The sequence below is a fragment of the Hoplias malabaricus genome, chromosome 8, assembly GCF_029633855.1.
Source record: "Hoplias malabaricus isolate fHopMal1 chromosome 8, fHopMal1.hap1, whole genome shotgun sequence".
Taxonomy (NCBI): Eukaryota; Metazoa; Chordata; class Actinopteri; order Characiformes; family Erythrinidae; genus Hoplias; species Hoplias malabaricus.
In genome coordinates this window covers 36291647-36307294 of record NC_089807.1, presented here as the reverse complement: position 1 = coordinate 36307294, position 15648 = coordinate 36291647, and the positions used below count along the sequence as shown (strand labels likewise).

Sequence of the window (15648 nt, the reverse complement as noted above, 5' to 3'; positions counted from 1 at the left end):
GCAAGCCAAACAATGTGAACAACTTATGATCCTCCGAAACGAATAAGACGCCCGTCCTGATGAACAGCCCACGCTAACAGGACGTGAAAGATAAACTACCCCTTCCCCAGCCCCAATGAAAGCCACATATCTGAAATTCATGAGTCATATTTTAAGTCAGTTGTATGAAGAGGCATCTCTGACGTTAATGCGCACAATAAAGCATGCTTATTGGTGCATCGCTGGATTCTGGTTCCCCCTCTGCCATTGTCTGATCTGGGATGCTGGAGTCATCACAGGCATAAAGATATGGCTGTTGGGCCATGTGGCGGGACTTTAATCACTGCCATATGTCCCACCTGCTTCCACATCCAGGAGTTCGAACAGATAGATCGCCACTGTTCCTCCCTCTCTGGCAGCATTTATTAAAGGTCAAAATGTAATACTTCACCGATGAAATATTTACACAAGGGCAATAAATCAAGCGCTAGAGAAAGTAATGAAAAGGCAGCAGGGAGGCACACAGACGAGCACTGCCCCTCACCACAGAGCGAAGGGGCTTCAGAAATGAGCTAAATCCAAAAAAAAAAAAAAATCTCAGGATTGATTCATTTCCGAGCCCTTGCTTAGACGGTTTCATGTTTATGCATTTTTCATTTGTCACCGAGAGAGCACTTCAGTGTGGTTTTTTTGCTGTAATGCGGTAACACTGAAATGGATCTGGGTGTAATGGATCGCTCAGTTTTCCACTTAAACACCACCAGTGACCCAAGCGCTCTCCCCTCCGAGATAAGGACGGGCTCAGATCTTTGATTTATTTCTGGAGGACTAAGGGTGTGCAGGGCCCCGGTGATGTTCTGATGGTTCAAATACAGTTAAACAGTCTGTTTTCATTTAGTTTAAACAATGGAAGCGAACCAGAGTCTCGAGACAAGGCAGCGCAGTGGGAGCAGTCAGCGGAACTTCAAAGCAGGTTGACTTTGAGCCTTATACACCAAGGTAGAAAGGAGGGGAGAGGTTGTCTGTTTCAGCTTGCGAAGGAATTACATTTCCATAAACAAACCACAGCCCTAATCTGAATATCCTCCGTCCTGTTTGCTGTCAGCTAATGGATTACAGCAAAGTGTCAGCAGAAGGTCAGGGGAACTGTCTGAACTTTCTCCTTCCTCCAAACAGATTGAAGATGCTGGCTTTTCTCTGAATCATCCCAACCAGTACTTCATAGAGAGTCAGAAAATGCTTGGCGGAGGCAAGGAGATCAAGAAGGAAGTGGAGGTGCCTCCGAAAACACAAGAAAACACAGCCGCCCGTGGTGCCGATATGCAGCGTCAAACTAACACCACACAGGATCTGGAGGGGATGGGGGATTTAGACTCCTACTTCCTGGATGAGTAATCAAACACAATAGCAAACGGCTTCCTCGGTTCTTTAAAGATGCTTTTCCAGCGCTATTTTTGTAACTTCTTTAAAAAACTGAAAGGTTCAAGTGGTTTTGGATTGTTTAAAAATATAAATAAATCAAATACTAAACTTGATCGTGTCTGTAAACATAAAACTAATAAATATTCAATAATGAAATCAGTTCTTTGTATGTCATGCTTTTCTCTGATATCTTCATTTGCTTCACTCTGTCAACCTTCTTTGTTGTGTTGATATTTGTTGTCTTAATTTTCTCATTGATTTTTCAGGCAGCACTTTATGGACTGGTGGGTAATGATATGATTAATAAGTGGTATTTACCAATCAACCAAATGTCTGTTTCCCTAGATGTTAATAATGCATTATAGGGTGATTGTACATTTAATTTGTGTAATATTAGGGCTATTATCCCAAGCACAGGGCAGCATCTCGGCTCAAGTATTCTTTTTATGGTATTAGTGCACCAGCTCCGGGTGACTGTCTGTGAGGAGTTGGTGTGTTCTCCCTGTGTCTGCGTGGGTTTCCTCCGGGTGCTCCGGTTTCCTCCCACAGTCCAAAAACACGTTGGTAGGTGGATTGGCGACTCAAAAATGTCCGTAGGTGTGAGTGAATGTGTGTTGCCCTGTGAAGGACTGGCGCCCCCTCCAGGGTGTATTCCCACCTTGCGCCCAATGATTCCAGGTAGGCTCTAGACCCACCGCGACCCTGAACTGGATAAGTGGTTACAAATAATGAATGAATGAATTCTGTAAAACAATACTTCTTATTGACTCGATATGCACACACGTCTTTCTAGTTTATTTCTCAGTGCCTTACACCGGGTACTAACATAATTTCTTCAGAATGATTACGGTAATGTGTGTGCATGTGGCTGGCGATGTTGGTAAAGCTGTGCAAATGAGTTCAAATGCCGGTTTGGGTGAGTACATATCAAGAACTGAAGATCATGGTTTGAGTCCCTGCTCAGGTAAAGTACAGATCAGTTAGAACCGATGATTAGGGTTCCATTCCCTACTCGGGTAATGCCCGTGCCCTTAAGAACCAATGACATGGGTTGGGCAAAAGTACTAGTGAGTAAGGATTTATTCCTTGAGTAAAGCACAGATCGATAGGAATTGATGACTAGGTTTCAATGCCTTGCTCGGGTAAAACACACGTCAATAAGAACTGAACTGAAGACTAGATTTTTATTCCCAGTGCAAGTAATGCAGAGGTCAATAAGAGCTGAAGTCAGGTTTGATTCCCCGCATGGGCAAAGCATAGATCAACATGCACTGATGACTAGGGTTCAGTTCCGTGCCTCGAATCACTGTCTGGGAGGAGTTTGGTGTGTTCTCCTTGTTTCTGCATGGGTTTCTTCCAGGTGCTCCAGCAGTAGGTAAGTGGATGGGCTGTGTGAGAGATCGCCCCCTGGTGTGAATTTGGTTACGGAAAATGAAACCAAACGAAAGATACAAACTTTGGGGCCAAGCGCATATATATATTTGAGTAAAGCGAGAAACATTTTGATTCCTTCACTACTTTATATGTGTTTTCAGAAAGGGATCTTGCTGAGAGACAAACATAGACACACTTGGAGATATCTGAAAAGACTCTGGGGCTAGTGTTCTTTCTCTATTTCTATCTGGTTAATATTCTGGTAGCATTCTCTCTTGTATGTCTGCTGTTTGCAGTGTCCTTCGTATGGGCTTAGGGTTCATCTCTCTCTCTGAGCTACAAAAAAAAAATTGCCATGAAGACCTGCCAGCATTTGCTTTTACCAGTAGTGGTGGAAGTTTTCAGCGCTGCTTTATCTTTGCGAAATGTTGCATGTGCCTTCCCCATCCACTTCAATTTCTGTTTAGCTTGTGGTTCCCTTCAGTTTAACGTCCTGTTTAGATGCAGTTCTGTTGAAAATGGCCGCCATTTCAAATTTAAAAGCATTAGAGTTTGTTTATACAGCGGCAGTCGCATGGAGGCTAGGGTTTATGTTGATAGCGGCCTCTGCTTTGAAGTTAGCAGGCTACCAAATCTGGTTTGGAATGCCAGCGCCGGCCCAGTCTAGACGCCCACGGAACTGACGATCGTGGTGACTGAAAGGAGGTTCCTAAGCCTTGCCTGAAATAGTGGAGGCAGGTATTTTTTGTACTTTGTGCTGCTGACAGCAGAGATATGGTGCTCAAGGACGTTCTGGAGGAAATGATGTTGATTTTGGTCTTCGTTGCTCCACATCCTCCTTCCCGCAGGCACGTCTCGTGGCTAAATCCCCCAAAGCCTTTACATCTAAGCCTTTAAATCTTTCCGTGTTATCTGTTGTAACTAAGCAGAGAAGGGGAAGGATCACTCTGTATAAATGGGCTTGTAATCGACTTTTTTTTTTTTGGTATTGCCCCACTTCCCCCCACCCCAGTCACCCTTCTGAATGTCACGCTGGTGTGGTTTTGTTCTTTCATTACAATGTGTATGTATTATAAATCCTTATAAATGTGGAGAACATCTGTCATATTTATTTATGGGTTTTTTTTGGGTGGTCCAGCTGCAAATGTGTCCTTGCACGTTTTAAATATGCCCTTGCGTGATCAAAACCTTCAGCCTCAGCTTGTCTCTCTCTCTCTCTAGCGTTCTTGTTCACTCCTCTCTTGCCGTGTACCCGGGACAAGCTTGGCTTGCTAAATTTAGAGGCAATTAGAGGCACTGCGGTGTTGGACCTGCATTGTGAATGCAAATGGGTCCCCCTGGTAGGGCAAAGACAAGTAATAGTGCCATTAAGGGACAAATTTAATGAATGCTCCTACCTTTGAATATGCATATGCTTTCAGCCCAGTTTTATGTAACGTAGCTGGTGTGAATTTTCTTTCTTTCTTTCTTTTTTTTAACCTTGTGTTTTTCTTTTCTTTTCAAATGGGTTCTTAGTCATGGAGGGTTACGGTGTGTCCACGTAGAAAGGCATAAAGCTAAAAGATCCCACTATTTCTTTATCCATTTAGGGGCTGAATGGTCTCCTAAACGAAGCCTTTCAGATAACTCTCAAAAGAATCGACCTTTCTGAATGAGGAAGGTTTCAGTGCATGGAGTCATTCATTCTGCTTTTGAAGCATGTAGCCAGCGCGTTAAAAGCATTGAGGCCGCATTTTTTTTTTCTTTCGTGTACCGAGTGTCTGTCGCCTTTGTGGTATTAAGGGAGGAGAGGAGGGGGGTTAGTCGCGTTTCATAAGGCCATTTTCAAAGCTGTTGCTCGTGGAAGGTTATCGGCCTAAGTCCGATGTGCGGTCTCTCCTTGAACAAACAAAATAATTACAGCTCATTAAGATCCTTTTGTTCTTTTCCACATGATGAGAACTGGAAAACAACTGACTGGTGTGTGTGTGTGTGTGTGTGTGTGCTGTTTGCAGGTCTGCGCAAGACTATCGCTTCCCAAGGTTTCCTCGGGGCACTGCGCTTGGCTGCGAAGCACAGTACTCTGCCATTTCTGCTTGGATCCTACCACACTGCCGGAATTAAATTAGCTTTTCCGAATCCGAGCACGGAGCTTGACAGAGAAGGGATTTGCGCTAAATAATAAGGCAGTTGGATATTAACAGTGCACAGCTAGGCCATTGTCAGCAAAGAACTTGATGTTTAATACTCTTCGGAGCTTGACTGCAACTGACAAAGCAGCCCCCCTTTCCCCTCACAGACTGCTTGCCCGAGTATGCCACGTTGTACTCAACCCCTGACGAACGGCTTTGCGGTTATTAGCTATATTATGAAGTGCACTGACTTGCATTGTGATTTGTCAACTTCCGTCGCTTGGCTCATTGGGGGACAGTGTTTTCTGCTGGGGTTTGATGGCGACGAGGGGAGGGGTGGTCCCTCGCAACAAATGTGGGCCCGTCTGTGCACTTGAAAGCCGTGACACCTTTTTACCTACCTGCACGGCGAGGTAATTTCTTTCCATTTATCTTGCGAAAGTGAGATAAATGGGTTTCCTCCGTTTACAAGTGTTTGCTATGCATTTCATTGTGCGAAATGAAATTTAGTCTAATGCTTTAGCCGAGGACCTTTTGCATTACTCACACTTCACCGGCGCTCATCCTCGGCACGCGTTGGGGATCGTTGTTTCCAATCTACAGGCATACTTAGGAATTTTATACATGTATGTATTTTAAACTGCACAGAAATGGATGTAGCGGAAAGAAAATCTGCTTTAAAGGATTTACCTAGTGGCTGATGTGTAAAAGAGGACCTTGATGAGACACAGTGCCGTGATCCTCCTTTTGTGTGCACCCTGGTCTCAAACCTCTGGATGGTAATTAGTTCCATTTGTCAGTGCTTTATTGAGGTTAATATTAGAGAGAGGGCCAAGCGAGGATAGGGCTAATGCAGCAGGGCTGTGGTGAGCTAACGTGTGCTTGCAGCGATGAACTTCTGCAGTGCTGAGGTCACATTGTTCTGATTATTGCCACTTTCTTTCTTTCTTTCTTTCTTTCTTAGAGTGAATTTCTCCGCTTTGGGGGCTTTTAAGCTCTTGGACAAGTCACTGTTATAGAACAGTTATGATCACTCAGTCTAATTGAAAAGTGCTCTACCCATATTATATTTGATAGCAGTGTTTTTTGTTTTTTTTTTAAACTATACCTGCATCTTTCCAGTTGCTAAGTAACAGCACTAGTTGCTTTATTCTCTCTGCTGGAACTACTGTGTTTTGGCAGAAGAAATTGCCAATTTTAAAGAGCCCCCCTACACACACACACACACCAGAGGTCTGCTAATGGAATTTGTGTTTTTTTTTAAATGTAGAACAAGCATCGTTTCCAGTGTTGCCTTCTTAAATACTCTCAGTTAAGTTTGTGGGAAAACATTCTCTAAAAAAAAAAAGTTTAAGATGAAGAGGTAGAAGAAGAAAAATAAGAAAATTAACAACAAAACGAAGAAGCAGGTGAAGATTCAAAACAAAGCTGAAGTAGAAGAAGATACGGAAATTGAAGAGGAACATTAAGAAAACGAAGATGAAGCGGAACCAGAGGAAGAATTTGAATTATTATTGTATTAATCACCTTTGGGGAAACTTTGGGGGTCTATTTTTAACCCTTCCAAGGAGGTCGAACACACACACACTCAACCTGAGCAGCAGGCAGCCGTTCTGTATCTTGCTCAAGGGCATTACTGACATAAATGTTGTAGGAGGAGAAAGAGCTGTACTTGCACTATTCTATTAAACACACAAAATCATGTGGACACCAGCAGTCAACCGACATTTCTATATGGAAACCTAGTAACAGAACCTTTATCTCGCTACAGTAATAGCGTCTATTCTTCTGTGAAGGCTTTACACTAAACGTTGAAGTAGATTTGTGAGATTTTGAACCCTATAGCCCCCACATTAGGCGTAGTGACCATAAGACCAAGCTTTTCTACAAAGATTTATTCAGGTTGTGTGCTCAGTTAAGAGTCTGAATTCTGTTGTAGTAAGAAATTGTGAATATTTGTTTACGTTTTGGTTTAATGACATCACAAAAACACATTACAAAATGGGCTATTTGGCATCCACACGTACTGTATCTGGGCATTTTTGAAAACATATTTTCCCACTCAAAAAACAAGAGCTAAGAGAATCTAGGCAAGCCTAGTTTTGCTGGACAACCATTAGCCGTATAGCCATTATCACAGAGGTGTTTCTGGCGTTTCAAAAACAGGAAATGCCCAAAATACATCCCCTTGTCATTGGAAGGTCTGGAGAAGCTTTGGTGCTTCATATCAATGTCTTTGTTTGCAATAATAACAAACTATAAAAATAGTTTATCTTGTCAGTTGCTGACAGTGTGTGTATGATCAGGAAGTCTGTTATTTTCTGTTCATACAAAGCTACAAAATTGAAGCGCTGTGTTGAGGTGACATTTAAAGCAACTCGTTTACCAGAAAGCCACAAGATAACATTTTAACAGTTAAGATTTTGAACATTTCTAAAGCCAAGCACCTTAACGTTTTATCTACCAAGGAATCTATACTTGGGCGGCACGGTGGCGCAGCAGATAGTGGCGCAGTCACACAGCTCCAGAGACCTGGAGGCTTTAATAATCTGGAGATTTTGCTGTTTTCGTGTAAAGTTGAACAAAAAGCTGTGCATTAGCACACCACCCGGGTCAATGTCTGCAGCGCTGAGAATGATCCACCACCCAAATCATTCCTGCTCTATGGTGAACCTGTGAGGTCCTGACCATTGAAAGAACAGAGGGTTAGGAGAAGACGGACATGTTTTCGTATGCACCTGTATGATAAGTGGACTCAACAATGAGTCTAAAAACAAGCCGGCTTTAACGACATGGTGTATATTTCAAACATTTAACGACGGGCCCTTTTCCTTTGCAAGGTGTACAGGCAGCGCTTAAATAACTGTATCACCAGTTTGGGTTTGTTAAGGCGGGGATCTGCTTCTGTGACATTGCTTGTTCTTTATTAATCCATCTGTTTGTGCAGCTGTTTATTTTGACCTTATGATTGCAGCCTGTGCACAGACCTCTCCACACTTATATCACCCTCCTTGATTTTTACATGGGCTTTTCCCACCACTTTTCCCACTCTCTCCATCTTCTAGACAAGCCTCTGCATTATTTTGCAGCTCTGTCAGCACCAGCTGCTTCGCTATCTTGATGTACAGGACTCTTTTTGTCATGGCTTTTATCTGCTGTTGGTGTAATTTCTTCAACTCAAATCTAGCTGAAAGTACAACGATGGGGAAAAGCATGTTTTGGAGGTGTTTGCACGCTCGAGGGAATAATTCCATACTTTGAGGTGATGCAGTTACCAGTTTGCTGTATGGCAGAGATATGTATTAGAGCTGGATTTGTGGCGGTGTTTTGTTTGGCTTATGCTTTTACTCAGAGCAAAGATAACACAAGCCGGTACAGGATATAGTTGTAGATTCTTTTTTTTTTCCTCCCCCTTTTCAATCTAGAAACAAAGCTAAATCTATGAATAATGAATAAGATGGATGGAGGGTTTGTAGTAGAAGGCTTAGAAAAAGTTTTGCTCTTATTTGCAGCTTTTGGAATTGATAAAGGACAAATTTGCAGAACAAATATTAGCTATTTCTTTTTTTTTCCTGGAGGGAAACAACAAGTACAAGTTTAAAACATGCTGCTTTAACTGCTGTAGTGCTGCAGAATGGATTCCTTAATTTGTCTCTGCCATTAAGGCCCTGGGGTCTGTTGATACAGCTAATGCAGAGGAGCCTAACACGTTTAGTTTTTGGCTTAATCATTCTAAAAGTATTTGAGCAACCTTTTTAGTATTTTAGAGGTTACTCATTTCTGCAACAAGTAAATAAACGCTGCTCTTTACAAACAGTTAAAACCATGATTACCCTTTAGATAAGGCTAACTAGGACAAGGCTAACAGGCTAGTAGCAATGGTCGCTAACATTTTTAGCACAATTATTTCACTACAACTACAGGTGTTTTTTTTTTTTTTTTTGATTAAAATGTGTGGTACTTGCTGTGGACTTGTGTTTGTAAAGCTGCTTTAACACTGAATGTAGAAAGTCACAGCTGAATATTCAAACATGTTGTTTTCAGTGGTATGTGACATTTTCACTGCATGGAGTTCAGCTGCAAGGGAATTTGTCACAGCAGACATGCAGGGTCATATATATTTAAAATGTTTTCAACTTTTACACAACGCGCATCTGCCAAGTATCAGCGTGGCCAATGGGAGAGCAGTGAGGGTGTGTCTGGGAGTTCCCTCCAACATGGACGAAAAGCTAGTTTTATCGTTTCCTGAACACACAGAGCAGTACAATACTAGCCTGAAAACCTGTAGTGACCTATCAAGAAAATGTTTAGCATGGAGGGCTAAGATTAGTATTTTCTTTTACTATGGAGAACAAATCCTGGACTACTTTTGTACCCAAAAGGTAAGCACTGCACAAGATATTGGGATTTTTTTTATGATTCTAATGGTTTACAAATGTTATCCAAATTTTTATTTTTATTTTTTTGTTTATTTTTTAAAATCATTTCCAATTCCACTCACTACCTGGTACTTCCCAAATCACACAGGGCTACTGAGGGCACACGTGAAGCTAGCCTCCACTTCTTTTTGAACTGCCATGGTGCCACATCATTGGACTATTTTTAACAAGCATGGAGGACAACACTAACCACCCGATTCTGTTATGTTCACAACAGAGGCTCCACATTGGCTAGCATTATGTCACTTTTTTTCTTCCTTCTTGCTTCTTTATTTAAACCGAAGTGCTTAGCAGTTCATCTGACAGCATATTTTTTTACCATTGCTATGCATATGACAAACAAATCTACATTTGCACCATCAGCCCTCAGATCTCTCTAACTGATATATACAGCAATAATAGGCAGCGCAGTGGCACAACAGAGTGTCACAGTCCCACAGGTCCTGGGGTTGTGGATTTGAGCCCCACAGCATGGTGTGTTTTCCCTGTGTCTGTGTGGGTTTCTCCCAGGCAACAAAACACATATTGGTAGGTGGGTTGGCCATGCAAAATGTCTGTGTGTGTAGCCGTGTGGTGCCCCATCCAGGGTGTGTTCTTGCATGCGCTCAGTGATTTCTGCTAGGTTCTGGACCCACTGGACCCTGAATTGGATAAGCGATTTCAGACAATGGATGTATTAACAGCTGTAAATCTGAACCCACCCTGGCTACCTGGCCAATTCCAGATTTATGTCTCTATGTCATCGGTTGCCCAGGTCAGTACCCTTGGTGTCATACAGGACTCTAAGCTTTCATTTGACAGCCACAATAAAAACAAAAGCAGAACAGTCTATTTTTGTAGAGTCATTGGGTGCATTGAAAAGTAAATAAAACCTGCCTTTAGTATTCCTTCTTTCTTTTATTTTTCTTACTTCTTGTTCTTCTTCTTTCTTCTTCACTTAATTATTTTGTTTGAATCAAAAACAACATTAAACAAGAGATATAGTTCATTAAAATACCGTGGGTCAAACGTGGCTAATTTTATTTTTGACTGTGACAAACTGTATCAGCACAATATTTTTTAATAGCTATTTAATCTGCATTAAAATGTAGAAGTTATGAGTGTATGTGGAGGATATGGACTCGTCTTATTGTTTAATGCAGGGAACATGTAACGGTATTGTAACCCTGCATTAAAACTAACTTGCACCTGCTTATTTCTGTGCTACAAGATATTTAATTACTGCTGCATAATTGAACATTTCGAGACTTCTTCAGAGAACAATTAGGAGTCAAAAAAAGAAAAGCCACACTTCTGAATACAATGTGAATGTTGAGAACTGCTGTCATTTTTCAGATCACATGAGAACATGGTAAAAAGCACATTCTGCTGTATTCTATTTGGGTTTTTATGTCATGTTAGCTTGTGCCCTACAGCTTGGAGTTGGTGGAAACCTCTTTGCTGTCAGTGTTGGGGAGTATCATCTGACTTCATAAGTTATGCTGTTCTTTGGCACTTAATGACACAGTAGGTGAACCATTCTCCTTCTGCCGCTGCACTCTAACTTGTTCTTAATCTGTCCAGACATTGACTAATTAGCAGGGGCCTGCAGTGCACTCGTCGGTCTGGAGAGAACTGCACTCGTCTCAGCTTGATGTTCTCTCACCTGCTCCCACTCATTTTTCTTGCTGGGCCTTTTGCATAATTGTCCTCAGCCTTTTACTTTCCTTGAAATCTATGCATAGCAATAAGAAAAGAAAGCTGAGTAGATACACAGGCTGCACATTGGTTCTATAAAGGGATGCTTTGGAAATGTGCATATGACCTCAAGCATGGGCTAGAAGAGCATGTACCCCACCACCCACCAATCCCCTCCAGCATTGTGATATGGAGCATAGGAACTGTGTTCTCTGGAGGAATGGAGCTCCATTCAATACCCTTGGGGTTTTCCTTAGGACGTTATATGAACCTAGAGGAAAGAAAAAGCAAAACCATGTCCTTAACATCTCAGACAACAATGAGATCAGATGGAAAGGCAAAGGAGACTTCAGCGTAATTCCCCCTGCTGCTCAAACGTGAGACTAAGACATCAGTAATCTCACGTGTCTGCTCACGAGCATTATTGTACATCCTTATTCAGAGGCAGCAATCATAAATCATGTGTGCGAAATGTATTTCTTTAGAATCTGCCTCAGAGGCAGCAGAATTTTATTGTACAACATTCTGCAGCATCCTCAGGCAGCAGCTGTAATTCAAAAATGTGCTTCTTCAGAGGCAGCAGAACGTTGTAACTTTCTGCAGCTTCCTCAGAGGAAGTTATATTATTTATGCATTACTTTGAACAAATTATGAAACACAACTATTCCAGGTAGGCTCCGGATCGACCGCGACCCTGAACTGGATAAGCGGTTACAGACAATGAATGAATGAATGAAACACAACTAAGTCTACAGTAAAACAAACAACCAAAAATAGAATATTTGAATGCACATGTATTGCTTCCAGAGACATTTCTGGCAGTCAGAGCAGGCAGAGCAGACGAACTCTGAGGTCTAGGTGGAGCTTATGGCCTGGTATTTGGAAAATATCTACCCAATGAATGTTAACCAATCACATTCATCCCTGCCTTTTGGCTGGTAACCAATAATGTTGCTGCTGCCTCCAGAACCATTTTGAGTAGTGATTTGTGCACACAACCTCCAATATGTTAGAATGTTGCAATCTAGTGGCTTCTATGCAGAAGACTAGGATTTGATCCCATGCTCTGGTAAGAACACTGTGCTACACCAATAATTGTCCTTGGGCAAAACTCCTAACAATACATTATCCCACACTTTAAACGACTTTTATTGATTACACTGAATCTTTGCCAAACCTCCTCTCTTTCTGAATAAACACACATTTTATAGTTGATTAGTACTTACCCAGTTATTATAGTATAATATGCAATGTGGCCCCCACCACCCCTTCTTTTCTCTACCTTTCTTCTAACATAAAACAAGGCTTATCATTCACATTAACTAATGCTTGCTATTCCCATGTCCACACTAATTCTCTGTCTTATAATGATGCCCCCCCCCCCCCTAAATATATATATACACATTGTGTAATGGGTATGGTAGGGTGGGCGGGTGGGTTGTTAGTATGTTGTGTTTACTTAATTCTTTTAAAAGAATCTATAAATAAATAAAAATACAATTAAAATAAAGATGCAACCAAAGGTTCATTAAGCAATGCCATAGAAGAGCCACTTTTCTACTCATTTAAAAGCAATTATAAAATAAAACCATTTATTATCAAAAATGCTTCTTTATGAATCCAAAAGTGGTATCACTCAAGAGAACCCTTTGTAGCGCCTTTATTTATGAGAGTGTACGTTTGTATCAACATGATTGTTATTCTAAGTCGCTCTGGGTGACTGTAAATGCGCTCCCATTAGAATTCCCTCTGAACCCATGCACAAGTCTAAGTAAGCAAAGCTGAGTAGCTGCACTGCCAAACCTCTGGGTTTTGACAGTTGGTTTCTCTGGGTGTGAGAGTTGGACTGGGAATGGCGAGTGTGAGAGGCAGTGCAGTCTGGGACATATTTGATCATGTACTGTGTGACAGTAACAGCTAGTGCAGAGCTCATACTGTTAGTACAGGAGAGAAAAAGCCAATCTGACAAGACCCTCTACCAGTGGTCCTGCTCATTTCTGCAGGAGAGCCAGGAACTGATGCATGTGAGGATGATGAGTCTGGCTCTTTGGAGCCGACGCTCATACATCACCCTCCCTCTGCAGTGTCTTGTATAACCCTTATACTAGAGACATTCACAAATTCTGTCTCACACCGCCCACGCGGGTAAGTCCTGCCATAATAGAGTTGAGGACTGTTGGATTGGAGTGCTGACTTTTTTTTGAGCTGCTGACTGGTGGTTCACATGTGGTGTGACAAATGACCAACACTGGGAGGGTGAAGCCTATATACGGAAACTGTGGGTCACAGCACAAAAGCATCAGTAGATAATCACACTCGTTGTACATGATGTGCTGGACCCAAACTTCTTGATTGGCTCAACTCCAAGGTAAACTACTAAAGTAAACATGGAAACAACAGACAGAACTACTGCGCTGATCTCAACTCTAAAGCCATGAATCTCTAGAATGTGGTTACATCTCACAATTAATTTCTATAGCCCTGTTTAATTTAGTTACAGTAATAACAGTACAAACCCTTTACACGAGAGGCTAAGCAACTTATTAGAAACATAATAATGTGGGGCACTTTTACAATGAGCCGCAATACTTTTAGGCATTCCCTATGTAAATTAAGGTTGCTTAAGAAAACACACATTGCTCAATGACAAGCTTATACTAGAGTGGTGTAAATCCCCCCAGGAATAGCCAATGCAGCAGTGTATCTGCATTCTCTGGAATTAAGGAACATGAGGGCCATTCTATGACTTATGAGATTGACTGCCACTATTCCGTGACGTTGTCAAGAGGCCGAATGCAATCGAAAGCTCACAGCAAGATTCCAAAATCGAGTTTAAAGCCTTCCTTGAGTAGCGAAAGCTGTTACTGGATGAATGTTGGTGTCCGCAAGCTTCTGTCCATTCAGTGTACAGAAAGTAGTGTAGTGATTAGCCAAGTTAATGGTGATGTTCATAATTGTAATCAAAAATCCTTTTTTTTTTATAAAGATTTAGAAGGTTTTCTCACCCTTTGCTAGCTCTCCAGTCTGTTTGTGTGCTAGAAACTAGTCTGATGTGTCTGTAAATGAGTGAAAAGACAAATTGGCTCAGTCCGGTATGCTAGTCTTTCTAAATCTCTCTCACGGCTCATGGCAGAGGACTTGGGAGTATTTTTAGACAAAGAAGAGAATTCCAAATCTTGAAATGCACGAACCAAAATGAGAATATTGCATTATTCCTGCTCCACAGGAGGGTAATATTGGCTTATTTTTGCTGTTTCCGATCACTTAAAGTCAGGGACGGACTGGCCATCTGTCATACCGACATTTTCCCGGTGGGCGGATGTGCTATTTGAGCTGACAGTCCCTTTATTTTTTTCATTTATATATGATCAGCCATAAACAGTGCAATGTTGGATGAATGTAAGGAGGTGCAGAGAAACTTGCTCCTCAAGCAAAGTTGCCAATGTGCCAAAATTATAGACATATTTGCCACAGCAGATATTTCATCAGCTCCTGTGGTTGATGACAGTGGTGGTGGTGGTGACGGCAGTTCTGCCTGTGGCACTCACATGTGAACAGGAACATGTAGTAGAACCTGTGGTAAGATGGACTGCTTTCAGAACACTTGCTATGTAATGAGTAGGCTAAAGCAACCCAACCCCTTGGTAAATCTAATAAAACGTCAATAAAATAATTTTGGCTGATCTATGACCAAGTTATTATTGTAAATGCAGGTGAAATAAGCTAATAACCTCTTTACCATTAGCAGCTATTTATAAGGCATTGTGTGGAGTATACATTTTTATAGTGTTAATAAATGACACTTTTTGGAAGTATTTAATGTGTCCACTCTCACTGATGGTTTTAAAGAGTTGCAAAGTTGGTATACACATTCAAGAGGCCAAAAAAACAGAAAAGAAAGGTGTGCATTATCGACTGGTGGGCCAGTCTGGTCCAAAATGGCAGGGCAGATTTTTTTCCAGTCCACCTCTGCTTAATGTGGAAATGTCTCCAAACTCCAACCAGAGACTAACTCCATTAATGTAAGATCTACACAACTAAACAACTCAAGTTACAAAGGAGTTTCTGCTGTAATTCAAACAGTGAATAAAAACAGACGAGTTAAACTTCCACGTATAAACAGTTTCTTTCCACCTTAAAAGATGCGTAACTTCTGAAAGTAAACAATCAGAGAGAACTGCGATTACCCACAATTTTAGATATTCCCTTTAAGTGTATATTATTGTCATTTCAGCTAGATGGAGTTGGCAAAGTACACAGTGATCCAGGTGCTACATAAAACAACTCAGAATTAAAGTGCATGAGTTCAAACCATGTGCAACAAATGAGACAAGTAACAATGCAACGCAAAACAATGAACCATAACAATAAACAACATATAATCCATAACAAAATAAACAACAAATAAAGATATTAAACGGCGGGTGCATAAGCGGATAAGCCATTACAGACAATGAATGAAAAAAAAAAAAAAAAAAAAAACTGAACTTTTCTACCTTAAAAAAAAAACACAACACGTCTCTAACCCTCTCAGCGCTGTGCTCTTGAGTTCAAGTCCCATCTGGGTGGAGTTTCCATGTTGTCTGAAATTACTTTTCAAACTCCTCACAGAGTCACCTGATCCAGGGTTTGAACCCACAACCTCT

The 15648-nt window shown here is 41.4% G+C and overlaps 1 protein-coding gene across 3 annotated transcripts in view; it reads left to right on the top strand.

Moving 5' to 3' along the window:
* The window catches only part of prim2 (DNA primase subunit 2), a 63616-nt gene extending 62100 nt beyond the window's left edge, over nt 1-1516 (top strand). For 2 of the 3 annotated variants that reach the window (XM_066679575.1, XM_066679574.1), the window contains exon 14: nt 1156-1516. In XM_066679575.1, coding sequence (XP_066535672.1) covers nt 1156-1374 — 219 coding nt within the window. In that variant the 3' untranslated portion in view covers nt 1375-1516. The remainder of the gene's footprint in view (nt 1-1155) is intronic. The other variant, XM_066679573.1, reaches the window with a different exon arrangement.
* The last annotated feature ends 14132 nt before the right edge of the window (nt 1517-15648 follow it).